Source organism: Aspergillus eucalypticola (assembly GCF_003184535.1).
Source record: "Aspergillus eucalypticola CBS 122712 chromosome Unknown BO83scaffold_6, whole genome shotgun sequence".
Taxonomy (NCBI): Eukaryota; Fungi; Ascomycota; class Eurotiomycetes; order Eurotiales; family Aspergillaceae; genus Aspergillus; species Aspergillus eucalypticola.
In genome coordinates this window covers 430601-456300 of record NW_020290280.1, presented here as the reverse complement: position 1 = coordinate 456300, position 25700 = coordinate 430601, and the positions used below count along the sequence as shown (strand labels likewise).

The window sequence follows — 25700 nt, the reverse complement described above, 5'->3', positions numbered from 1 at the left end:
GACTCGTGCAGAAGACTGGTCAGATAGCAACCCTAAGTCAACCAACAGACGATACTAGAGATATCAACCAAGTACTCCCTACAACCAGAGTATTCCGTACTGTTCGCGACCATGGCAGCAGGAGACAGCGATCGCACCACGGGATGCCCAAAGCATCATCCCTTGCTGATCAGCACATCTTGCCCTGATTTGTCCGGAGGGAACGTCCGCCGGCCCACCCGTCAGTCACCGCTGGACCAGCGCCCGCTTCAGTTCTAGACTATCACTGACTAGGTAGTTATATTATCTGTCAGCATCAGGACTATTCCTTTCTCTTGACCGCTAGCGACCGCGACACGAGGCCCGCTAAGCATTGCATGGGATGATCGGATGCACGAGGAGAGGGGAACAGAAGATCAAGTAGAAAAAAAAACCACGCATGCGCTGTGGAGGAGCTTAAGCTGCAGGTCGGATGGATCCTGAATCAGGATGGCTTGGTTTGAGTCTGCAAACTAACTAGTCAACTGAATCTCTGGTGGCAAAGACTGATAAAACACCACGCGATAGTCAAGCCCTAAGCCTTTTCTGCCTGGTGGATGCCGATGGCTTCATCCATGAGAGACAGGCAGACAGACAGACAGACAGACCCTCTTGGAGTATCCGCTAAGTCACCTAGTGTGTATTCTTGTCTGCCTGTCTGATTGTCAACTCCACCCCAGTGCTCCACTTGCATGGCATCTGAAAACAACTTCCATCATGGAACATTCTCCGCAACTGCTGCTGCTCACTGCTCGGTAATTTCCCCTGGATTAGCGCGTCGGTCATTCTTCTTCGGTTCTTCCTGCCACGCGATGGCTGCCACTCCACCACAGGGCACGGCTCCTCTTATAAACCCGCTGGCATTCCTGTCATCCCAATCTCGGATTTCCTCCATCTGCACCTATCCGTCATGTTCTCGGGCCTTCTTCTGCTTCTAGCCAGCCTCGTGGCCCTGCTGTCGGCCGTAGGGAATGCAGCCGTGACCATTCAATCCAACACCACCTGCCGCTGCTTCCCGGGGGAGAAATGCTGGCCCTCACCAGCCGAATGGACTCAATTCAACGAATCCATCGACGGCCGACTAATCCAGACTATCCCTCTGGGCAAGCCCTGCCACACTCCCTCCTACCAAGCAGGGGTGTGCGACTACCTTCGCGAACAATGGACGGAGCCCGAAATCCAGTAAGCTTTTTTTGTCTTGGGTCAGGCTGACTCGCAGCCTCGTCCTCGCAAAAGCAAACACATCCGCTAACCGAGTCAAGCTATGAATCGTCCTCCTCCATCATGGCCCCCTGGTTCGCCAACGGCTCGTGCGATCCCTTCCACCCCATTGCCAAGCCCTGCACCCTGGGCAACTACATCGTCTATGCCGTGAACGTCAGTCAGCCCAGCCACATCTCGCGCGCTTTGGCTTTCGCAACTGCCCACAACCTCCGCGTCGTCATCCGCAACACCGGCCACGACTATAACGGCAAATCCACCGGCGCCGGCGCCCTCGGCATCTGGACCCATCACCTCAAGGACATCGATATCGTCGACCACCACGATTCCCACTACTCCGGTAAGGCCATCCGTCTGGGCGCCGGCGTCCAGGGCTATGAGGCCTGGGAGACGGCCGACACCCACGGCTACCAGGTCGTCAGCGGCGAATGTCCGACCGTCGGCATCGCGGGCGGCTACTCCCAAGGCGGCGGCCACTCGGCCCTATCCTCGCGCTACGGCCTCGCCGCGGACCAAGTCCTGAAATGGGAGGTCATTGACGGCACGGGGCGCTTGATCACCGCTACCCGCGACAACGAATACAAGGACCTGTATTGGGCCTTGAGTGGTGGCGGCGGCGGCACGTACGGCGTCGTTTGGTCCATGACCTCCAAGTTACATACTGGCACGCCTGTCTCCGGACTAAACCTCACGTTTACCAATACCAACATCTCCCAAGACACCTTCTACTCGGCAGTAGGCCTTTACCACTCCCTCCTCCCGGCTATTGTCGACGCCGGCGCAATGAGCATTTGGTACTTCACCAACACGACATTCTACATCGCGCCACTAACGGGGCCCAACATCCCCGTCCAGGAACTCATCTCCCTCCTCAAACCCTTCCGCGACGGGTTAGAGAAAATGGGCATCAGATACACCCTCTACGCAGAGCAATTCCCGACCTACCTAGCTCAATTCAACGGCATGATGCCCAACATCCCCGTCGGGGAAGCGCAATACGGCGGATGGCTGATCCCGCGATCAGTGGTGCACGAGAATAACACCGCGTTGACGGCCGCGTATCGCCAGATCACGGAGGACGGGGCGACATTTATCGGGGTGGGATTGAATGTGTCGAAGGCGTTAGTTGGGGATGTGGATAATGCGGTGTTGCCTGCTTGGCGGGATACGTTGATTGATACGACGCTTACGACGCCATGGCAGTGGGATGCGCGCCAGGATATGCTGGTGCAGCAGTATAAAATGACTTATGAGTATTTGCCGTTGTTGGAACGGTTGGCGCCAGATTCGGGGGCTTATATGAATGAGGTATTTCCCCCTGCTACTTTTACTTTCCACCTCTACTATTCGTTGTGAATGTGAGAAGAAGACTGACAGTAATGGATAGGGCGACTTCCGCCAACCTAATTTTCAGAAAGCATTCTACGGAGTTAATTATCCCCGCCTACGACAGATCAAGAAGAAATATGACCCGCTCGATGTGTTTTATGCCCAAACGGCTGTGGGTTCGGATGACTGGACGATGTATCCTGATGGGAGGTTATGTCGGGTTTCAATTTCTGATGATGATACGGATGGTTGGGAGTATTTCTAACTGCATTTGTCATTCATAATCCTTTTTTTAATATTTTATGATGTTTATTCATTTTACTTTGTTTGGGCATATTGTCATAAGTACATACATACTTAGTTAGATTTCATACACGTCTTCCTCATGAGTGGCTGGGTAACTTGCCCGTGCACATACTTACCCACTACTTATAAAGTAAGTAAGTACTCGGGGACCTACCTAATCTTATTTTATCTTACTTACTCTATTAACTCTGAGAGGGTTAGTAGGTGGCTGCCAGGTTTGCGGACTTGATCGGGTCGGGTGTCGGATTGTCGGGTATTTTACTTTTTTCTGTATGCTGTGGTCCGTCCGGAGGAGTCTGCTGGTGGTGGGAATGAGATGTGCATGCACGGATGGGGAGGAGATTGGTGGTGATGCTGCGGGAATAAACAATAGTGCTATAATAGTGTGGGTTATAGCTATGGTGTCCTGGTTAGTGAAAAAATGAGATACTGTTGCGCCTCACTTGTGCAGGAAGGAGTAGCAGAAGAAAAGAAAGAAATGACAATAATTGGCATAACAATTATTGTTGGATCGAATCATCATGGCTGAATAAATTGTTTTGAGGGATGATGGTGATGCTATGTACAAAGTACGAAGAAAGTTGAAGAGGAGAAAGTCGGTTACGTCCATATCCACATGAACAGAACATGAACATGAACATGAACATGCATGCATGCTCAGGTCCCCGACACACACACATAACCGCCCAAGGCAGATAGATAGATGGATGGATGCCATGGTTCCTCCGGTGTTGGATGAGGATCGACACTCCCCCAACTAAAATTGATGTCCACTAGACAAGGGCCTCCCCTGCTAGTTTGCTTCCTACTTTTTACTACCGGCTACACCGACTAATTCCTAACTTACACACAGAGAGAAACCCGAAAGTCTTGCTAGTTAGTTACCCAAAGCTCACACTGAACTCTTTTCCGGCGAGTTTGATTCGTGCTCTTTATCCCCGACGCGATCGGGATATGAAATCACCAAAGATGCGGTACCGTGGATGATAGCTTTTGAAGGTTTAAACCTTTAAACCTTGTTTGTTTGTTATTTTGTTATAATGGATTATGAATATGGATGTTGTGGTGATAGCATGGGATTATTCGGTGAGATGAGATATGAACTAATCAACTGTAATAATACCCTTGTCCTTGTTTTTCTTTCTTTCTGTGCACATTGCTTTTGTTCTCTACACTAGTTTTACTTAGCTGTCTGTCTCCTTGGTGGTGAACATGATCCGTGCCCTAATTAGTCTGCATAAAGTGGAACCGCGCATTGACCGAGACTTGACCTTTCCCACCTATCATTATTCCCCCCTTCCTCGTGCACCTCCTCCATGCAGGCACATGCGTATCTCATCACGAGCCAGCGTCAGGCTCTAGCATTATGCAGAAAAAAAAAAGAACTGAAAAATAGTACTAAACTCTCATTAGCCTCTGCACACGAACCAGACCTCCACTCCCGGCTGTGTCCTGTTCTGTTCTGGTCCGGGTGCGGCCGTAGACCGTAGATTGAGTTCAGATCAGGTCTGGGTCGACACATCATCCATCAAAAATTCCTAATTCCTTATTTGCATTATTTCAAGGAGATTGGAAGTAAGTTAGGTAGGTTAGGTAGGGTAGTGACATAGCGGTAAACACTTTTCTTCTTACCTATCCTCTTTTTCTTTTTCATTTTTTTTCCCTTCTTTCTTTTATGCAGGGGGGAAGAGAGGCGAGAATGTACTTCTTGCATTTGCGTATTCATCATATATTAACAAACCCCATCGCTCAGCTCCGCCCCCTCGATTTTTGAAGCTGGATTCTTTGGGTTGTTCTTAGATAAATAATTGATGATTGACTTCAACATGCCGAAATGGGCTGGGTCTACAATCTGACCGTCCCTGATCCCCACAGTCAAGTCTCTCGCGTCATTGCCATCTGTCTCGTTTTCTCGATTACGGCTTGTTTGGCGGTCTTCTTGAGATTGTATATTCGCATTCATACGAAGAGGTCCGCCTGGTTGGATGATTTCGCGGCGCTATGGAGTGCCTTGCTGGCGATGACGTATGCTGGGATTGCTGTTGCGCGTGAGACATCCCTTTCTTCTCTTCACCATGTTGATATATTACATATACTGATATAGTCTGTGCTAGAAACAAGATGGGGTCTAGGTCTAGATGCGAAATACTTCCCTGATCAAAATGTGGTCATGTTCAGCAAGGTACATACAGCCCCATCCTAACTTACATCAACCTGAATAAATGACTAATGATGTTTGTAGATCCAATACGCCGGTGGCCCCGTCTACACGCTTGCATTACTCGGATTCAAAGTCTCCCTGCTGTCATCGTACCTGCGCATCGGGGGCTTCGTGCAGGCGTATCGCGTGACGATCATCGTGGCTATTGTGGCGGTGACGTGCAATCAGTTGGTGTTTACTTTCTTGCTGTTGTTTGCTTGTAATCCGGTATGTCTCCCTCTTCATCATTCGATGGTACATACTGATAAGGTATATGTAGGTTGCTCGTCAATGGGATACCAGTCTCCCTGGATCATGCATAGATACAGTAGCGTCTTATTATGGTATTCCTACCCCATATACCTGATTTATACATATTATACTAACGATGAACCAGCTCTCGCAGGTAACCACCACCACCACTCCCTCCACCCACTACATACACCAGAAAAAAAACTAAGTAAAACAGGAACCAGTCTCGGCTTCGACATAATCATAATCGCCCTGCCCCTCCCCGTCCTACTCACTCTCCAATTGCGTTTTCGCCAGAAGGTACATCCCCTCCCTGCCCCCTACCCCTACTCCCATAAACCCCAGAAAACCCATTCTAACAATATATGTATAGATAGCCCTCGTCGGCGTCTTCGCCCTCGGCTTCTTCATAACAATAATCCAAATTATCCGGATTTTCACAATCAAGAACCTAAAGACCTACACAGATAGCCAACCCATCGTCATCTGGTCGGATGTGGAAATCAGTTTGGGCGTATGTCCCCATCCAATTCCCCCCCCCCCCCCCCCCTTTCTTACCTTAACCCCTTCTTAGGACAATCCATACTGATGTTGATTGATAATGGTAAAAGGTAATAATAACCTGCATCCCAACCTACGGCCCGTTCTTCCACGCCTTCGCGTCCACCCTATCGTCCAGCTACAACAACAACCGCACACATACCACCAATAACACGTACAATAACCCACATAATACCTACGCTACGCTGACGTATATGACGTCGCCGACGACAACGACGAGTACGTCGTATCCGCTACGCAAGATGCAGACACGGAATACCACTGCTAGTTCGATAGTCACCAACAATGGGGGGCGGAAGAAGAGTCGTGATCTGGTAGATGCGAGTTTGGATGAGGTCGCGCGGGGCTTGGGCATGGGTGGTTTGGAGTTAGGGCTGGAGAGTGGGATGTTGTTTGGGACGAGTGGGAGTGAGGAGGGGGGGTCGGTGAGGAGTAGGAGTCGCAGTCGGAGTCGCAGTCGGAGTAGTTGTGGTGGTGGTGGTGGTGGGAGAGGGAGGAGTTGTAGTCCGAGTGGTGGGTATGGAGGCGTGTGGGATGGGAGTGGGGTGGCGCCGACGACGACGACGATTTGTAGTTTGCCGGCTGTGGCGAGGGTGAGGGAGGGAGGGTTTGGAAATGGTGGTTGTGTTGATGAAGATATGTTGGAGGCTGGGGTTGGGGAGGGTTTGGGGTGAGTGCGGTTGGGGGTGGGAGCTCGAGTAGTATGGTTACAGGAAGTGCTGGGGTGGGTGGGTATGGCAATGGGAACGGGAGCGGGTGGAGGATTCAGAAGATTATGGAGGTTAGGGTTGAGAGGGAGTGATATCTTTATCTCTCTTTCTCTAGGTGATAATGGAGTAATATAGGTATAACGAGATATGACTTCTAAATGATGCTTGCTTACTTCAGGCTAGATACAACAGTCAATATATCAACTCACTTGCCAACCAGTCCCTTCAGGTTGATACTCTTCGGTCGCTCGATCGGCAGTCCCAAGGCCCGGTCCCAGATCAACTGCACCAAGGGTCCCAGAGCCCGACTCACGCCGAAGGTTACCGTGTAGTACAGCGGCTGCTGGAAGCCATAGTGGTAGAACAGCACGCCAGAGGCGGCGTCCACGTTGGGGTGGGGGTTCTTCGTCTATGAAGTGTTAGTCTGATACAAAACAAGTGGTGGACAGGTACATACCTTTCCATGCTGCGTCAGCACCTCTGGCGCAATCTCCGAGTTCTTCTTCACCAGTTGGAACACCGGGTTCGCCTGCACGTCTGCCCGTGTCGCCGCAAAGTCCATCAATGCCTCGAATCGCGGGTCCGGCTTGCGCAGCACGCCGTGTCCGTAGCCCGGCACCACCCGTCCCGACTTCAACGTGTCCCAGAGGTACGTGCGCACCGACTCGTCTGTCACCTGAGTGCCAATCTTCTCCTGCATCGCCAGAATCCACCGCAGCACCTCCTGCGCCGCCAGTCCGTGCAGCGGGCCGGCCAGACCTAGCAGTCCTGCGCTGTAGCTGAGGAACGGGTCGCTGAGGGCACTGCCCACCAGATGCGTCGCGTGTGCCGAGACGTTGCCGCCCTCGTGGTCGCCGTGCAGCGCCAGGTACAATCGCAGCAGGTCGTGGAAGTCGCTATGCTCGGCTCCGCCCTTGCCCAGCAGTTCGGCAAAGTTGTGCGACCAGTCCTGTGTCGCGTCAAGAGCCTGTGTGCCGACCTGATCGATCTCGTTCGGCCTGAACACCAAAGCAGCCACACGTGGAATCTTAGCCAGCAGCGAAATGCTGTCGTCGAATGTGGGCTCCCAGTAGTCTGCCTTGTTCAGGCCGCGCTCGTACGCCTTGGCGAAGGTCGACTCCGTGTTCAGTGCTGCAACCGCCACCGACAGCTGCGTCATGGGGTGCATGTCCTTGGGAAATGACTTGATCAAGCCCAGGATGTGGTCGGGGAGGTGTGATTTCTCGGCAAGCTCGCGAGAGAATGCGCGCACCTGGCTGGTGGTGGGAACCTGGCCGGTCAGGAGCAGCCAGAACATGGCCTCCGGGAGCATTTCAGTTCCCGTGGTCCCCTTGGGCAGTTCACGTTGGCAATCCTTGATGGTCTTGCCGTGGAAACGGATACCCTCCTCGGGGTCGAGAACGGATCCCTCCCAGAGCATGGACTTTAGGCCGCGCATGCCGCCGATGATGTTGCCCACCTTGACTTCGCCGACCACATCGTCGCTGCGGGCCTTGACTTGCTTGAAGAGCTCGCGCTTCTCGGGAATGACGGATTTCAGGGCGGTTTTAAGGTCGGATTCGGTGCTGTAGAACCGACCGGAGCGGATCCTGGCCTGGGATTGTCAGCAATGATAGGCAAGCTATCAAGGGGGAGGGGCGTACCTGTGCCAGCCGGCTGGCATGGCGGGTTGTTGGACGTATCGGCAGGGAGAAAGACATGATAAGAGTTCTAGAAGGCTGAATGTGCAAGCAAAGACGAGAGAGAGAAGAGATTATATCCCCAGAGCAGAGTACAAAGCAGAGTCGGGAGAAATTTACCGGGGAGGAGGGCGAGTGGCCGTCGGTTGGCCGCGGTGTTGAGGAGCCGAGGCAAGGAACGGCTGCATGCGGACGGTCAACACAATCAGCAATAAGCAGTCAGCGTCTATCCACCCTCAATCGTTGCACATCCTCACCGCCGATGCGAGACCGAGCCGGCTGTCGGACTAAATCGGTAGTGTGCAGTAGAGCGCGCGCTGCCTCTTTAGTTATCATCATGGTGTAATTAGATCCATTTGGCTGCAGATCCCGTGTCGCCGTGCCTCGGGGTACCTCTGTGAGGGGTCGATCGTAGACTGCGGTGAGGCGACATCGGGGCAGAGGGAGATCCAACCGAGAGAGCAGGAAAGTGAGTTTGTCCCATGCATTCCCTTCACAAGGCCATGGGACGATGGATGTTCGGGACAAGCAAAGGGAAGAAGGGGAAGCTGATCCTCCCAATTGCAAGTTGCAACTCAGTGGATGCGAGACTCCATTTTTGGTCCGCCGAGTGGAGTCCCCGTGCGGGGTAAGCCCAATCGGGCAACGGCGGCGTTATTGCAGCCTCAGGCATTAAGAGCCGGAATTCAGGCAGAAACAAGCTAAAAATGACACCTATTATATCAGGCAAGAAAGGGATCAACACCGCCACAGCTCAGCCACGCGTGCCTGGATGATAGGCTGTCAGCCCCTCGCCTCAGGCAGAGATTTCATCGCCGCCCGATCCAATGGGCCGCCGCCTAAAAATCCTCAGGCTCGTTATCGGCCCCGCCTCCATCTTGTTTTTCCTCTTTGCGCTCGCCTTTCAATTTCCCTCGCCTCTCCTCTCCTCTCTCTCCAAATCTCCCCTCTTTGTTTCTTCTTCTCCTTGTTGTATACCCCGTTCTGTTTCTCTGTTTATACGCATCCTCGCCGAGGATTGCCCACTAAAAGTTTTGGTCTCTTTTCTTTTTCTTGTCCTTTTCTTTTCCGCTTTTTTTTTCTCAGCCTGCCCGCCGCCCCGGCCGGTGTGAGAGGCCCAGAACCCCAAACCCACAGATCCTACGATATCATGCCTCATCCTGAAGATCCCACTCCAGCCATGACTACCGTCGTTTCCAAGACCCCCTCCGGCGTCCCTCCCACTGCGGATGAGGTCAACTCCATCTTGAACACCATCTTCCAGGCTGAGACCTCTCAGCAGGCGCTCGATGCCTCCTACGCCCTCACCAACCTGTTGATCCAGAGTGTCGGCTGCTCCGGTTTCCGTACATACAACATCCTGCCCCCGATCAAGAAGGCTGCTACCGACAAGAAGAATGGCGCCCTCCGCGAAAGTTCCATGCTCATTTTGGGCGCCCTCTTCGAGCGATTCCCCCGCGAACACCCTCTGAGCGAAGTCGTCTTCCTTCTGCAGGACGGCGGTGTCCTGAACCTGGCCCTCGATCTACTGGCCGACAAGGGTGCTGTCGTGCGCGATGCTGCTCAGTACGCTATCGATGCGCTGTTTGCCTGCCTCAAGCCCGAGGCTTTGGTCAACGCCCTTCTTCCCGCCCTCTCCGCCTATCTCAACCAGAACACAGCCAAGTGGCAGGGTTTCGTTGGTGCCTACAGCCTCATCGAGAAGATGGCTACCAAGTCGCAAATGGGCACTGGATCCCTGGACGAGGAGCGCGAGAAGGACCTTTTGCGCGAGGCCATGGGCAAGACCCTGAAGGATCTGATCCCGTTGGTCGAGTCCGGCATGCACGACCTGAAGAACGAGGTCGCTAAGAAGGCCATCAAGGCTATGAATGCTCTCACTACTCTTCTGTCCAACGACGACGTGGCTCCCCGCATTCCCCTTTTGATCAAGACCATGGAGCAGCCATCCGAGCAGACCTTGCAGAAGGCCATCCACGCCCTGTCCCAGACTACCTTCGTCGCCATCGTCACCTCCCCCGTTCTCGCTCTGCTCACGCCTCTGCTCGAGCGTTCTCTTAACGCCCCCACGACTCCCCAGGAGACCCTGCGTCAGACTGTCGTCGTCGTGGAGAACCTCACCAAGCTTGTCCACGACCCCGCTGAGGCTCGTACTTTCCTGCCCAAGCTGAAGCCCGGTGTTCAGCGCGTCAAGGACCGTGCCTCCCTGCCCGAAGTTCGTGAGCTCGCCACCCGTGCTTTGGATGTCATCGAGAAGGCCATGGCCGATAAGGATGTGGCTGCTGGTGTGGTTGTGAAGATCACCCCAGAGGAAGTCCTGGCCGTGCTGGAGGCCAAGATCCAGGAGCACGGCGGCCTGGCCCGCCCAGAGGACGCCACCTTGTTTGCTCTGGGTAAGAACTATGTCGCCGAGATGGTTCGCGAGGATGTCAACTGCCGCATGCACGACCGTATTCCCGCCTGCATTGCCCCGTACCTGCGCGGTCTGCTGCACGAGGACAAGCACGACGCTGTCGCCGCCGCCGTCCAGGAACACTTCGTCGAGGAGGACCACCGCAAGTTCGGCAAGCCCATCCCCGACGACCCCAACGAGGTCGAGATCGTCAACGCCAACTTCTCTCTGGCCTATGGTGGTATGCTTCTGCTGTCCCACACCAATCTCCGTCTGCTGAAGGGCCACCGCTACGGTCTGTGCGGTCGCAATGGTGCTGGTAAATCGACGCTCATGCGCAGTATCGCCAACGAGAAGCTGGAGGGCTTCCCCCCGCAGAGCGAGGTTCGTACCTGCTTCGTCGAGCACAACCAGGGCGAGGATGCCGATCTCAGCATCTTCGAGTACGTCTCCAAGGATCCCATGATTGCTGCCGAAGGCGAGGAACACATCCGTAGCGTGTTGCTCGAGTTCGGCTTCACGGACGGTCCCGAGGGCCGTCAGAACCAGCGTGTGGGCTCCCTATCCGGAGGTTGGAAGATGAAGCTCGCTCTGGCGCGTGCCATGCTGCGCAAGGCGGACGTCCTCCTGCTGGACGAACCTACTAACCACTTGGACGTGGCCAACGTCAAGTGGCTTCAGGAGTACCTGAAGAAGCACACTGATATCACCAGTTTGATCGTCTCTCACGACTCCGGCTTCCTCGATGAAGTCTGCACGGATATCTACCACTACGAGCAGAAGAAGCTGGTCTGCTACAAGGGTAACTTGGCTGAGTAAGTACTCCGTGTCGTTGATGTATACATCACACTAACAGTAGACAGTTTCGTCAAGGTCAAGCCCGAGGCCAAGAGTTACTACACCCTCTCCGCGAGCATCGTTCAATTCAAGTTCCCTCCCCCCGGTATTCTGGCTGGTATCAAGTCCAATACTCGTGCCATCCTCCGCATGACCAACTGCACCTACACCTACCCCGGCGCGAGCAAGCCTTCTCTGAGTGATGCGTCCCTGTCTCTAACTCTGTCGTCCCGTGTTGCTATCATTGGTGGTAATGGTGCCGGTAAATCGACTTTTATCAAGATGCTTACGGGTGAAACCATCCCTCAGACCGGTAAGGTCGAGAAGCACCCCAACTTGCGTATCGGTTACATCAAGCAGCACGCCCTGGAGCACGTCGAGATGCACCTGGAAAAGACCCCCAGCCAGTACCTTCAGTGGCGTTACGCCAACGGTGACGATCGCGAGGTGTACCTCAAGCAGACCCGTATCCTCACCGAGGAAGACAAGGCTCAGCTGGCGAAGCCGGTCGACCTGGGCGATGGCCGTGGACCTCGCCGTATTGAGGCGCTCATGGGTCGCCAGAAGTGGAAGAAGTCCTTCCAGTATGAAGTGTAAGTATTCATTGGATCTTTTAACACTGTTCATCGCTAATGTATGTAGTAAATGGGTTGGCCTTCTTCCCAAGCACAACACCATGATCTCCCGTGAGACTCTGCTCAACCTCGGCTTCTTCAAGCTCGTCCAAGAGTTCGACGACCACGAGGCGTCGCGCGAGGGTCTTGGTTTCCGTGTGCTCGACCCCAAGGTCATCTCGAAGCACTTCGAGGACATTGGTCTGGATCCCGAGATTGCCAACCACAACGAAATCTCCGGTCTGTCCGGTGGTCAGAAGGTTAAGGTCGTGTTGGCGGGTGCTATGTGGAACAACCCTCACTTGCTCGTCCTGGACGAGCCGACTAACTTCTTGGACCGTGACTCCCTGGGTGGATTGGCTGTGGCCATCCGTGACTTCAAGGGTGGTGTCGTCATGATCTCTCACAACGAAGAGTTCGTGGGCGCTCTCTGCCCCGAGCAGCTGCACGTCGCCGACGGTCGCATCGTCTCTCGCACCAACACCGCCATCTCGCTCGACCGGTTCGAGGACAGCGCTGCCAGCTCTCCTCAGCCTGGCAGCACGGCCGTCAACTCTACCGCCACGAGTGCGGCTGCCTCGGCCGTCAACTCGGGAGCGGAGGAGCAGGGCGAGCTGAAGTTCAAGGCTAAGAAGAAGAAGAAGCTCACCCGTGCTCAGCTGAAGGAGCGTGAGGCCCGCCGCCGTCTCCGTCATCTTGAATGGTATGTCTCGCTCTCTTGTCTCAAAGTACATCTCCCTTACTGACTCTCGCAGGCTCCAATCTCCCAAGGGCACACCCAAGCCCCCGGATACTGATGACGAGGAGTAGATGCATTGTTAAGTTATGATTTTGTTTGCATCGGCAGCGGTGTGATTAGACATGTTCTGGCTTTGGTTCCTTATAGACGGCTGGTTTATTGCTTGATTAATGAGGCTTGACGAGTATATAGATGTAGACTTGCTCTGAATGAACTTTTTGCACATGACTTTCGTCTCAAATCGATAGTAAACAAATAGTTCGATGTTGTGTTACCCCGTGTGTCCACGTGCCTGTGCGTCACCGCTGCTACTTGCTGTTCCTGTGTGCAACTCTTTGTTTTTGCACCGGCTGGTGATCTCATCGTGAAGTCGGGGCACAACCTTGCCAATGAAAGCGGGGATGCTCAGTACGGCCTCGCTCACGTCCTTGGCGACCTTGGGGTCTCCGGAGCTGACCGACAGATTGTTATCCCCCTCATGCAACTGGCTGTGTTTCTCGATCATCCGACGAGATCGGCGGGTGGCCAATGCAGGTGCAACACCTGCATACTACGCTGCTATTGTTCCCCTCGCAGCCCACGCGACTATTTCCATCCCCTTCCCCGCACATGAAATGACTTTTTACCCTGGAACCAAAACACTCTCACGCAAATATGGAGCGACCCAAGACCAACGTGTCCGCAGTCAGTCCGGCCAGCGACAATTCTGCGCACGTCGACGATGACGCGAGAAGGCTGGCGGAGATGGGCTATACCCAGGACATGCAGCGGAACTTCTCCGTGCTGTCTCTCCTCGGGGTCGCCTTCTCCCTGGCAAACTCGTGGTTCGGTATCTCCGCGTCCTTGATCACAGGCATCAATTCTGGAGGCACCGTGTTGACTATCTATGGCATCCCGTGGATCGCTTTCGTTTCGACCTGCGTTGGAGTCAGCCTGTCCGAATTGGCATCAGCCATGCCCAACGCAGGTGGCCAATACTTCTGGGCCAGTGAACTGGCGCCGAGGAAGTATGCGTCTTTCGCATCCTATCTGACCGGCTGGTTGGCTTGGGCGGGAGCCATCTTTACCTGCGCCAGTGTTGCTTTAAGCTTGGCCTCTGCTGGTGTTGGCATGTGGCAGCTAACACATCCGGACTTGTATGTTTCTATTCAAGATTGGACCGCAACTTGCTGACGGTGTAGTACTCCTCAACCATGGCATTCCGTGGTAGCCTACCAGCTAGTCAACTTCTTCTCCTATCTGTTCAATTGCGTCGGCAAAGTGCTTCCCACCGTGGCCACCACAACCCTATACATCTCCCTCATCTCGTTCGTTGTCATCCTGATTACCGTTCCTGCGGCAGCTCCTACACACGGGTCGGCTGAATTCGTCTTCGCTCACTTTGTCAACTCGACGGGCTGGCCCTCTGACGGGATTGCGTTCCTTGTGGGTTTGATTAATCCCAACTGGATCTTCGCTTGTCTTGACTCGGCCACCCATTTGGCCGAGGAAGTCGGGCAACCTGAACGAAGCATTCCCATTGCGATCCTCTGTACCGTATTGATCGGCTTTCTCACTTCGTGGACCTACTGCATCTCCATGTTTTTCAGCCTGAACAATCTCGATGAGATTCTCAATACTCCGACCGGCGTGCCTATCCTCGCTCTGTATTACCAAGCCTTGCAGAACAAAGCCGGCGCTATTGTGCTCGAGACGTTGCTTTTTGTCACTGGTATCGGATGCCAGATTGCCTGTCATACCTGGCAATCCCGCCTATGCTGGTCCTTTGCACGAGACCGGGGCCTACCCATGTCATCGTTTCTCGCTCAGGTTCATCCCACGCTGGATGTGCCACTAAACGCGCACAGCGTGAGCTGCTTCATAGTGGGTCTTCTGGGGCTGCTGTACCTTGGATCGTCGACTGCTTTCAACAGCATGGTCACTGCGTGCATTGTGTTACTCTATACCTCGTACGTGGTGCCGATTGTCTGCTTGCTGTGGCGTGGTCGGAATAATCTCAAACACGGTCCCTTCTGGCTGGGGAGACTCGGCTTGGTGTGTAATATTGTGGTTCTAGCATGGACTTTGTTCTGCCTGGTTATATATTCCTTCCCCTCGGTATATCCGGTTACCACGGGCAGTAAGCCGCCCCCAAGCAACACTCCCTTATTTATTTGCCTTAAGAATAACTACTAACTCGGCGACTACTACTAGATATGAACTATGTCTCTGCAGTATATGGGGTGGTTGCAGTGCTGATTGCCCTGGATTGGGTGTTGCGGGGACGCCGGTCCTTCCGGGGACAGACGGCGCGACACATGGAGGCGGCGGAGGCGACTCTCACCTAATAAGCGAATGATAACCACTACTAGCTATATGTTCACTTCGATGTATCTATTGGCATCAACATTCTGCTCAGTATAGTTCCAAGTCAGGGTCCCAGCAAAAGTACGGTCCAGATCATGATCGGCCCGCAACGTCGTAAGCCATCAGATGGACGCCATCGTGATTGGCCAACCGCGGGACGGGTGCCTTGAAATGATGGCTCGTATCATTACTCTTTTGCGCCCAGCTTTCTCCACGTCTGGCCATCCCCATCCACTCTCTCGCCATCCTAATCTCCCCTTTCTCCCTCCTGCCCTGGTCCCTTCTTATTTTTTTGTTTTTTTCTCTCTCTTCCTCCCCTTGCTTCCTCTCGAATCTGGAATCTATTCCAATGCTCCTATCCCCGTAAGGCACCATGCCGCTCCCCTTTCGGGACAACTCTTCCTCCGGCAGGAAATCCTCCCAGCAACAACGCTACACCCCCCTACATGAATCTATCCCCGAAGAGGTCCAAGATGACCGCCGCTACTCCGAAACCTTTACCCTCTCCGACCTCTCCGATCCAGACCTCGATGAGGACTCCCGCATAAAGCTCCGCCGCGTTGACAACGCCAAGAGGTCCAATGAGGCCTCCGCCTACGCTAACCGCCGCTCCACTGATGTCGAAGCATACCTGGATAGCATTACCGAGGCGGAACAAGAATTATTGGCGGCAGCGAGACAGTACGAGCTCACCGATGACAGCGATGATGGTGACTACACCGTGAAGAAGAAGGGACATCACCGGAGAACCTCGTCGTTCCGGAGACATACTCCCCGCACCGGATGGCGGGCATACTATTATTCTCGATGGTTGTGGCGGACGCTGGTCGTTATTTTCGTCGCACTGGGTATGATGGTCTGGGCATTCTTGAATTTGGCTTGGTCGGAAGATGAGTTTGAACGGGTTCGTTTGGCATACCTGAGTTAGTGGGTGTGATGCTGATGTCTGTAGGATATAACGCCGGCGGAGTCTTGGTTTCCTACCCCCAAGGGAGGCGCGCTCGAAGAATGGGCGGAAGATTATAGGAAGGCGGAGGCACTAGTCAGCCAGATGACCCTCATCGAGAAGATCAACATCACTACTGGCATTGGATGGCAAATGGGGCTTTGTGTCGGCAATACAGGTATGTGTGGTTGAAGGCTATGGATGATGGTTACTAACTGCTCAGGCTCCGCCGATTTGGTCAAGTTCCCCTCGCTGTGTCTACAGGACGGTCCCCTCGGATTGCGTTACGCCGACCTCATTTCTGCCTTCCCCGCCGGTATTACAACAGGAGCGACCTGGAACCGAGATCTGATCCGACAGCGCGGTGCGGCTCTGGGAGAGGAGGCTCGGTTAAAGGGCGTCAACGTGTTGCTGGGCCCGTCAATGGGATCCCTCGGTATGATGCCAGCGGGCGGTCGCAATTGGGAGTCGTTTGGCTCAGACCCTGTGCTGCAGGGTGTCACCGCGGCGGAGACCATTCGCGGCATCCAGAGTAACGGCGTCATGGCCACGGCCAAGCATTACATTCTGAACGAGCAAGAACATTTCCGGCAGGCGAATGAGTGGGGAATACCCTCGGCCATGTCGTCCAACGTCGGCGACCGTGCTTTGCACGAGGTGTTTGCCTGGCCGTTTGCCGAGAGTATCCGTGCCGATGTAGCCAGCGTCATGTGTGCGTACCAGATGGTGAACAACAGCCATGCTTGTGAGAATAGCAAGCTGCTGAACGGTATTCTGAAGGACGAAATGGGCTTCCAGGGATTCGTGCAGTCGGACTGGTTGGCTCAACGGTCAGGTATCAACAGCGCCCTAGGGGGTCTGGACATGAGTATGCCGGGCGATGGACTCCACTGGGCGGACGGAAGGTCCTTGTGGGGACCAGAGTTGACTCGCGCAGTGTTGAACACCTCTGTCCCGATGGACCGGTTGAACGACATGGTGACCCGCATTGTAGCCTCCTGGTACCATCTTGGCCAGGACTTGTGGCCTCGGCCTGCTCCGGACGGTGATGGCGGGCCTACCTTTTCCTCGTGGACCAACGATGAAGTCGGATGGCTGCACCAAGGGTCTCCGGATGACGAGGCCTACGGTATCGTGAACCGGTTCATTAATGCTCAAGGCGAAGGCGAAAATGCACACTCCATTATTGCTCGCAAGGTGGCGGCCGAAGGCATCGTGATGGTGAAGAATAACCAGAACACACTGCCCTTGTCCCGCCGGCCAGTGAGCCCATCCGGCGGTCCCTATCGGGTGGGCGTGTATGGCGACGACGCCGGACCGGCTGGAGGACCCAACGCCTGCCCAGACCGGGGCTGCAACCAGGGAACTCTGGCCATGGGCTGGGGTAGTGGCACGGTTGAGTTTCCCTACCTGATCAGTCCGATTGACGCTCTGAATACCGCCTGGGCCACCGAGATCGACATGCACTCGTACATGCGGAATGCCGTGATGCCCGCCGATGCTGCCGATCGAGATCTATGTCTGGTGTTTGCGAACGCTGACTCCGGCGAGGGATACATCTCTTCGGGCGGCATTAACGGCGACCGCAGCAACCTCTTCCTGCAGAAGGGCGGTGATTCGCTGATCAAGACGGTAGCCAACAACTGTGGCGGGCCGACCGTGGTGGTGGTGCACGCCGTGGGCCCGGTAGTCGTCGAGTCGTGGATTGACCTTCCAGGGGTCGCCGCAGTTCTGTTCGCGCATCTGCCCGGGCAGGAGAGTGGCAACGCACTGGTGGACGTGCTTTTCGGGGAGGTCGATGCCAGCGGCCGGCTGCCGTACACAGTGGGTAAGAGGCTTGCCGACTACGGGCCGGGAGCGCAAGTGCTGTACGAGCCTAATGCACCGGTCCCCCAGGTGGACTTTACAGATGGGCTGTACATTGACCACCGTTATTTCGACCGCCACAATATCACTCCACGGTTTGAGTTTGGTTTTGGCCTGTCTTACGCTACGTTCGAGTTGGCCGAACTGCAGGTGAACGCCTTGCAGTCGAAGTCGCGGCTGCCTGCGTCGAGGCCTCCAGCCATGATTTCTCCCCCAGAGTACGATCCTGAGCCGCCGCGCAACGAATCATTCTTCTTCCCACCAGGATTCAACGTCGTTAGCAAATATATCTATCCCTACCTGCCATCTCTAGATGGTACTGCTCCCGCAAACTACACACACTACCCGATCGGCTACGACAAGCCGCAGACACCGTCACAAGCCGGCGGTGGCTTGGGCGGCAACCCGTCTCTGTTCGAGGAGATGGCGAACGTGGAAGTGCAGGTCCGGAATACGGGACCCCGGTCAGGTCAAACCGTAGTGCAGATGTATGTCTCCTTCCCAGAGGAGGTGACCGAGGAGGGCGACTGGGTGGAGGTGCACGATCGGAGCTCTAGCAAGACAAAGATCGAGCGGGTGCCGGAGAAGATCGACTTTCCGGTGCGTGTGCTGCGGAACTTTACCAAGGTGGCCCTGGAGCCAGGTGAAGCGCAGACAGTGTCGATGAGTCTCAGCCGGAAGGATCTGAGCTATTGGAGTGTGCGGCAGCAGAATTGGGTGATGCCGGACGGAGATTTTGAGATTTGGGTAGGGCAGAGTTCGAGAGATCTCCCGTTGCGAGGATACTATTAGATTTGGAGTATTATTAGACTTTCATGTACATATAGAATTGCTATCAATGATTTTGAAGGAACTTGCAGATCCCAGATGCGCTTATAGTTGTATTCCAAGGCTTTTGACCTATTGCTACCTCGTTTCTCTCCATGCTGAACCCATCGTCAGTAAGCGGGGCACTTGGAAAGAGAAAACTGAACCCACCTGAATGAGCAACGCATATTCGGCATTATTGCTACACCCTATCAATGAAGATACCACTTCCCTTATCACAACTAACATCTAACACTCCTAAAATCGATGCAATAAAAAGGCCCTCACACAAGGCCACCGACGGATATTCCACCGTCCTACTACGCAAACACAGCGAAACTGCCATGACAAGCGCGAGAAAGCACTACTTACTACCTACTCTACCCAAGCCTCACCATGGGCTGGGGGATGGGGCAGTGCAACGCGCAAGGCTATCATGTGAGAGCGCGCCAACTGCCCGCAACTTAGCAGCACTCTCACTTTTTATTTCCCTTTTCGGACTAGTAAGTACTGCACTGCATGAATCCAACGGTGTGTCCTGGTATGATTCGTTCATTTTCTTCCCTCTGTTGTAATTACATGGACTGATTGGTCCCTTCATCAGGTTTCCATCGCTTTCTCATGTGTGCCATGCGAGGCGAGGAGTGTGCAAGAAGACGCGTGCAAAGGACGCGTCGGGGGAGGGGAGTGCATTTCGTACAGAGTAAAGTAGGGCATAAATTGACACCCCGGGACTCTCTCATGGTTCTTTCCTTTTGACCATTTCATTCTGTCTTTCCCACTTCTATTGTTATTTCATTTACTTGGCTTAATTCTTCTCTCTTCTTTGCACACTTGTTACAGTATTCTTACCATCGATACTCATCACTTCTAACCATGGACCTCACTGTCTTAATCTGGGGCCTTGTACAGCCCGCCCTGGCCCATATTCTCCGGGAAGTAATGCGGAACCGAGAGTCGATCAAGATGCTCCTTCAGAAAGAGGACACGATGGAAAGTGTAATCCGTGGTCTGAATGAAATGCTGGATCAACTTGAAAGGAGAGTTAGCTCTCCCGGCATGGGAGATAGCACAGAGACAGAGCTGTTCAACAACTTGGCGAGGAGCGTTCGGAAGTTACATGGCAATATGCAAGAGATCAGGGAGGCCTATCGTGATAAACGGACTGGATGGCGGTTTTCTGTACAGTCAATGAAGGACTATCGCCGTAATCGGGTATACAGAAAGTTGCGGGATCAGTTTAAGGATGTTGTGAGAGACATCTATTATATGGAAACTTGTCAGAGGTTTATGTGGGTTGAAGGCTTTTTCTTTAGATACTTTCGTTTCTCATTTTCCCTTTTTACATCTGGTGTTTTGCTTTGTTACTTTAATATTGGAGAGAAGTATGTGCTGGGTTGAACTGATGGGGCTAAATGAATGTGTGGATGTCTAGAATACGTCAGGCCGGCGGCGGCGGCGGAAGCAGCAGCAGCGGCATACATGTGGATACTCCCATGATTGTGGACACCAACTCTACTACTGCTGATACCCCGACGGTGAGGGGTCACGGACGGCAGCTCCGATCTCTTTCTTCGTCCCAGATCAACAGACAAGGAGGAGGTCATAGATCTAGCAGGGCGTATGAGGCACAGAAGTCCAGGGTTATTACCCCCGTTCCTAGTTGGAGAGGCCTCTCTCAGACTCGCAGAGACATGAACAAGGCTATCTTTCGCCGGCAGAAGCAAGGCAAGTGTCGTAACTGTGGGTGGTATGGCCATCGGGAGTATAAATGTTTCAATCGCTGTGGTAAATGTTCGTATAACATGGAGTGACAGAGAATGAATGAGTGAGCTGACGCTGACTGACCTTCTTAGGCAATCGTACAGGACATAAAATCTCCGAATGTCCGGGAGACGTTGTCTGCTATTCTTGTGAGTTGACTGATGAGAGGAACTGTGAATGGGGCTAACTGGGATTTTCTTTTATAGGTGGAGAAGTGGGCCATATGCAAGGTGACTGTGATTGAACAAAGCGTTCTGGGAATATAACACCCGAAAGTATACAAGGTGAGTCCGGACTGTCTTGAGCGCAGGCTGTATTCCCTGTGTGGCTGACCTGAGAGAACTGGGATAAGATACGGAGTAATGGATGTTTAGACTGTGTCGTTTTGCTTGTTCTGCTTGTTGTGGCGTTCCGTTCAGACCAGACTGCCAGTAGAAAGAATTGATTTCAGTATGCTTTGGAAGTGGGTAGAGGATTGATAGATAAGGTAAAAGCCGGTTCACCCCCTTTGAATGAGGCAAATAGGTTTTTAAGCGCATTGGTTTCCGTAAGAACAAAAACATTCCACCATATCAACCAGTATCACATGGAAGATAAGCACCTATGCTAATTAGATTTTCTCCCACTGTCCCAACAACATGAGTCTCTCGTAACGCTCGACATAACCATGAGCTCATATCCATCTCTGCAGCACCAAGTATATCCCCGCTGCGGGAATACCGTCCGACCCAACCCTAGTACCCAGCACAACTGCAACACCAACCCAGTGGAATACTTCTCCGGATGACCTCAGAGAGATCAAATTATCACTACTACGTAGATATTCGTATAAGAAAGCCCTATCCCAGCCCATTCTCCAATGTCTAAAACTACATTCCATTTCATCCCCAAAGACACCGAAGAACCAAACAATGAACCTCCTAACCCTCCTCCTAACCACCCTCTCCCTCCTCCCCACACCCTCCTACACCCAGGAGTCCTCCTCCTCATCCTCCAATGAAGACACCTCATCCACCTCCTCCTTCACCGTAACCGCCTACCGCTCCAACTCCCCAATCAACAACCTCGCCCTAACCATCTTCTCGGGCCGCTTCTACCTCGGCGGCCGCACCTCCTCCTACTGTCCACCCGGCGTAGCCTCCGAAGGCGAATGTCCCCCAGGAAACGAGACGATAATCATCGGTGATAATGGCCTGGTACGTTCCTCCCCTCTTATCCCATTCATCCCCCAACCCTAAATCCAACCACCAACTAACACCCCCCCTCCGGGGTGCCTCACCTATAGTCCGTCTCCGTCCCCGGCGGCCAACAAATCTACATCCTCTCGACCGGCGCCCTCTCCTTCACAGCCCCACACTCCGCCTACATGCCCCCAGGTTCCTCAACCGGCCCATTCAGCTACACGCCCGGCACACCCTACGGCAGCTGGAACTATACGGGCTCTCCGGGTGGGTTCATTGCTTGTCCTGTGAAAGGCGGAGCTGGAGGAGGTAGCAGTAGTAGTAGTGTGCCTGGTGGGTCGTCAAGTACGCCGAAGCCGAGTTCAACGCCTACGCCTAGCAAGCATTCTGGGACACCTTCTTCGTCGTATGTGAGTCCGTCGGTGAGTCCGTCTGCGACTCCTGGGGCAGGAGGCGGTAGGTGGATTGTGTATGTCAATTGGAAGAATGCTACTGTGCCGGGGGGGAATGTTAATGAGTGTTTGGGGTTTGGGGCCAGGGCGTGGGGGAGGAATGCGAGTGTGGGGGCTTGGGAGTATATTTGATCTTTGTTTTTTATAAAGGGTTTGGGGGGTTTGGTTGGGGTTAGGGTTCGAAAAGGGGGTTAGTCAGTTTGTATAAGGGTTGAAATGGACGAGGACGGTCTGGTGGTGGTGGTAGTTACTGGTGGTTCATTGATTTGTTTGTTTGTTGGTATTGAAAATGCATGCATTATTTTGTTTATTCGGTTATATGGTGGTTCATGATAGGAATGATTTTGGTAGGGTGAAGTATGATAATGTATTATGCATTTAACATGGCAAGAGGATTCGTGTGAAACCGATTATTACTTATCCCGTATCCCTCTATCGTAATGCTCTCAACTGCTCTTGACAACCCATCCTGTCTAATCCGTACAGCTATCAGACCGTGCTGATCCGAATGTTAGACTCCTTCCCGAAAGTGATTGCAGTCTGGTTTGGAGAGCATATGTCAGTCGACGATAGGTGCTAATAGGATCACTTGGGTTGATTAGCCTAGTGTTTAGAATCCCCACCAGCTGGTGACATTGGTCGATCTGTTCCCGCAGATCGTCTGCCAGCTTGTTGGTTTCTTCTTGCAGCCTATACTTCAACGCTGGCATGCCACCGGTCGAGGCTGCTGTCGCTTCGAAAACTGGAAGAGGCATCTGGGCTACAACGCTCTCGAAAAGGGTCACAGTGTGGGCAAGGGTCGTATAAGTCAGCATCAAAACGGTTAGACTGCAATTTTCCCCATCCGCTTCCAGAAATCTACCTACTACGTTAAGAGAGTGTTCCGTCGTTCTCATTATTATGTCCACTTCAGGCTTGTTCTTGGTGTAATGCTCAAGCATGTAAACAAACCCTGCGCAGCCTAAGATGTCATTGGCTCCAGTAGGATCCGCCGCGTTTTGAGGGTCCGGATTTGTAGGCTCTACTGTTTTCTCGCGTGACTCATTGATGCATTCGGCATACCCTGGAAAGGGTCCACTATGATAGCCGTGCAGAAAATTGGAGTCTGGGCCGGCAGCTGGTCCGCTGGAATGGAGATACTCCGTTGGGTACTCGCTGTATGCATTTGACTGAAATGAAGTGCGAGCCTGGACTGGAGACTTCGTAGCACTTTCTGGATCCCACGGGGAATATAGTAGAGCTTCAGGCTGCTCTTCCGGCTCGTACCCGGAGGGTGTTTGGGCGAGTATTGATCTTTGGATAATTGGGGATGAGAGATAAGAAGCATGAGTGTGGTTTATGGAATTAGCTGGGGCTGGAGTCGATAAAATATTGCTGCTGCTCTGCTCAGCGCAATGCTTCTGTCGTCTGTCTGGTTTATATTCACCTGGAGGGTCCACGCAGTCGATGCCCTGCTTGATACAATGGGCGCAGTCACTATTTTTTAACTGTTATTGTGGTTAGTTCACGAATCGAACGAGAATACACAGGTGAAGTGATCTGACCATACCTTGAAACGACCGCAGTTGGTGCACTGAGTTGGTGTCATGTCTGTAGTACTGGGGTTTAGATTTTGTTGTGATCAATCAGGCAGGAGAATGTGATACTGATAACTGTAGCAAGAGTTCGTCTCGCGGTCTTCTGTAACTTGACCAGTATAAACGGTTGGTGTATAAGTGGAGAGAGAAGCATTTATACCACTTTTCAGCAGATGTCACAAGTGACTCTTCACGATCACTTACTTCTCGGTGTTTGCCGAGAAATCCAAGCTTCTGGTGAGCTTCTTGCATTCACCAACTCCAAGCTCCTGAGAGAAACATAGAATGTTCTGGATATCTGCATCTTGATCGTTGAATATGAGAATTGCGGAACTGTGAATCAGATAAGCTTGCAAACAATAGAATATCTCCGTAGCATCGATGAACGAGCATCTTGACTACGATTAGCATTCATACAGAAGATTATTCTGTGGTGAGAAGGTTGTGGGAATACAGGCAAGACAAAGCCATCTCCCTTCCTTGTCTAAGGTAGAGTGTGGTTAACTCCGCGGCTGCCTAATTGGGCTCGCATCATACTTACGTGTTACACAAAGTCTACTCGAACATCAACACAATCGACCACCATGGCAATTTCCAAGGAGATAATTGTCACCTTCTCCCATTCAAACGCCCCAAGCCCTTCCAACCTTTCAATCCACCGCTTGCATTTCCTCTGCGCAGCAGCAAGATCTCCGGAATGTCCCCAGACATCGAAAAAGCCAGAGAGCGCATCTCCCGCTACTCCAACCAGACCAAGCTGAAAGCAACACTAGAAGCATCTCTCCAATGGCTACCGGACGGCGGGAAAGAAGCCCTCGCTAGTGACATCTTAAATGCAACGACTGCTCATAAGCTTCATGAGATCTTCTTCAATATTCTCACCATCCTAGCCTGGCCGGGTAAGTGATCACTTGAGAGGATACCAGAACCAGGACCACTGACAGACAAGACAAGCCATACTCCAGTCAGAAGCAAGCGAAGTCAGAACACCCCAAGAGCAGCTTAGTCCCTTGGGAAATTACCAGCAAGGCACACAGGAAGATTGTCTGAAGCGTGATGGCTCCTGCTGCGTCGTTACAGGGGCTATGGATGTGGAAACGTATTCCGAGAAAGGCAGACCAGAGGGCTTTGAAAGTACCTATGTGCAGGTAGCGCACATCATGCCGTATTTTATTTCCTACTGGAATAAATCTGCAGTAAGTTCCCCTTATATCTATTGATTGTCTGCCAATAATACCAATAATAACATCACTGAAATACAGATGACCACCGTCTGGGAAACCCTATGCCGCTACTTCCCTGCCATTCACCAAGCCCGAATGGGGGCCGGTGGCATCAATGCCCTGGTAAACAGCCTATCAAACAGCTTCTTGATACATCTACCAACAAATCTAGTATTCAGTCGTTTCGCTCTCGCTTTCAAAGCAACAGTAAGTCTCAAATCTTACATCATCATTATTATTATTACTGCTACTTCATTATATTGATACCCCCGATCAAATAGGACCGCCCAAACGTCTACAAAACCGTACGATTCAGCGCGTGTCCAACTAGCCTACTGATACCCGATGAGATCGAGTTCAAGTCAGTAGCGGCGCCTGGTCCAGAACATCTGGAACTACCGAGCAAGAATCTCCTCGACTGCCACTACCGTCTAGCCCAGATCCTCAACGCCTGTGGTGATAAAATGGCTTTCTTACCTGGTAAATACCGGGATCATTGGGAGTACCACATCAGGTGGAATGTCGAGGCAATGCTCGATGGGGACGCTGATCTTAGCGGATATTTGGAGACAGCGCTGTGGTGGGCGTAGAGAGGTAGAGGGTGATACTATTTGATGCGATATGTAATTCTCAAGTTAATCTGTAGGAGTTCACCTATGTTTTGGTCATAAATTGCACTC

At 52.8% G+C, this 25700-nt stretch overlaps 10 protein-coding genes across 10 annotated transcripts; 8 read left to right on the top strand and 2 right to left on the bottom strand.

Annotated features, from left to right (window-relative positions):
• The first annotated feature begins 481 nt into the window (after positions 1-481).
• BO83DRAFT_356112 (FAD-dependent oxidoreductase) lies at positions 482-2940 on the top strand. The gene is made up of 3 exons (XM_025529181.1): positions 482-1200; positions 1281-2547; positions 2627-2940. Exons 1-3 carry the CDS (start codon positions 929-931, stop codon positions 2831-2833), a joined length of 1746 nt encoding a protein of 581 aa, XP_025390550.1. The 5' UTR covers positions 482-928; the 3' UTR covers positions 2834-2940.
• Positions 2941-4708: 1768 nt separating this feature from the next.
• BO83DRAFT_435385 (putative integral membrane protein (Pth11)) lies at positions 4709-6237 on the top strand (the record flags this gene model as incomplete). The annotated part of the gene is made up of 8 exons (XM_025535879.1): positions 4709-4922; positions 4989-5056; positions 5117-5302; positions 5355-5418; positions 5472-5480; positions 5544-5626; positions 5700-5840; positions 5938-6237. Coding segments are annotated over 8 exons (1065 nt in total), but the record flags the coding sequence as incomplete, so codon positions are not given.
• Positions 6238-6730: 493 nt separating this feature from the next.
• On the bottom strand, positions 6731-8791 carry mcsA (putative citrate synthase Cit1). Its single transcript, XM_025529180.1, has 3 exons — positions 8241-8791; positions 7055-8191; positions 6731-7006 (listed from the first exon to the last, which is right to left on the bottom strand). Exons 1-3 carry the CDS (start codon positions 8295-8297, stop codon positions 6803-6805), a joined length of 1398 nt encoding a protein of 465 aa, XP_025390548.1. The 5' UTR covers positions 8298-8791; the 3' UTR covers positions 6731-6802.
• A 408-nt stretch (positions 8792-9199) lies between these two features.
• On the top strand, positions 9200-13085 carry BO83DRAFT_415243 (putative mRNA-nucleus export ATPase (Elf1)). Its single transcript, XM_025534621.1, has 4 exons — positions 9200-11483; positions 11532-12098; positions 12148-12822; positions 12875-13085. Exons 1-4 carry the CDS (start codon positions 9427-9429, stop codon positions 12927-12929), a joined length of 3354 nt encoding a protein of 1117 aa, XP_025390547.1. The 5' UTR covers positions 9200-9426; the 3' UTR covers positions 12930-13085.
• Positions 13086-13490: 405 nt separating this feature from the next.
• BO83DRAFT_333146 (choline transport protein) lies at positions 13491-15272 on the top strand. Its single transcript, XM_025528326.1, has 3 exons — positions 13491-13994; positions 14040-14977; positions 15052-15272. The coding sequence occupies exons 1-3, from the start codon at positions 13513-13515 to the stop codon at positions 15183-15185; spliced, it is 1554 nt and encodes a 517-aa protein (XP_025390546.1). The 5' UTR covers positions 13491-13512; the 3' UTR covers positions 15186-15272.
• Positions 15273-15456: 184 nt separating this feature from the next.
• BO83DRAFT_376317 (beta-glucosidase) lies at positions 15457-18832 on the top strand. The gene is made up of 3 exons (XM_025530677.1): positions 15457-16108; positions 16157-16328; positions 16374-18832. Exons 1-3 carry the CDS (start codon positions 15578-15580, stop codon positions 18806-18808), a joined length of 3138 nt encoding a protein of 1045 aa, XP_025390545.1. The 5' UTR covers positions 15457-15577; the 3' UTR covers positions 18809-18832.
• A 615-nt stretch (positions 18833-19447) lies between these two features.
• On the top strand, positions 19448-21055 carry BO83DRAFT_415241 (uncharacterized protein). The gene is made up of 5 exons (XM_025534620.1): positions 19448-20115; positions 20259-20617; positions 20680-20736; positions 20794-20871; positions 20940-21055. Exons 1-4 carry the CDS (start codon positions 19700-19702, stop codon positions 20829-20831), a joined length of 870 nt encoding a protein of 289 aa, XP_025390544.1. The 5' UTR covers positions 19448-19699; the 3' UTR covers positions 20832-20871; positions 20940-21055.
• Positions 21056-21498: 443 nt separating this feature from the next.
• Positions 21499-22352, top strand: BO83DRAFT_307576 (putative IgE-binding protein; the record flags this gene model as incomplete). Its single annotated transcript, XM_025527340.1, has 3 exons — positions 21499-21783; positions 21873-22077; positions 22222-22352. The coding sequence occupies 3 exons, from the start codon at positions 21499-21501 to the stop codon at positions 22350-22352; spliced, it is 621 nt and encodes a 206-aa protein (XP_025390543.1).
• A 341-nt stretch (positions 22353-22693) lies between these two features.
• Positions 22694-23808, bottom strand: BO83DRAFT_386452 (uncharacterized protein; the record flags this gene model as incomplete). The annotated part of the gene is made up of 2 exons (XM_025532666.1): positions 22694-23707; positions 23770-23808. 2 exons carry the CDS (start codon positions 23806-23808, stop codon positions 22694-22696), a joined length of 1053 nt encoding a protein of 350 aa, XP_025390542.1.
• Positions 23809-24383: 575 nt separating this feature from the next.
• BO83DRAFT_356097 (uncharacterized protein) lies at positions 24384-25652 on the top strand. Its single transcript, XM_025529179.1, has 4 exons — positions 24384-24696; positions 24752-24993; positions 25060-25227; positions 25302-25652. Exons 1-4 carry the CDS (start codon positions 24495-24497, stop codon positions 25608-25610), a joined length of 921 nt encoding a protein of 306 aa, XP_025390541.1. The 5' UTR covers positions 24384-24494; the 3' UTR covers positions 25611-25652.
• The last annotated feature ends 48 nt before the right edge of the window (positions 25653-25700 follow it).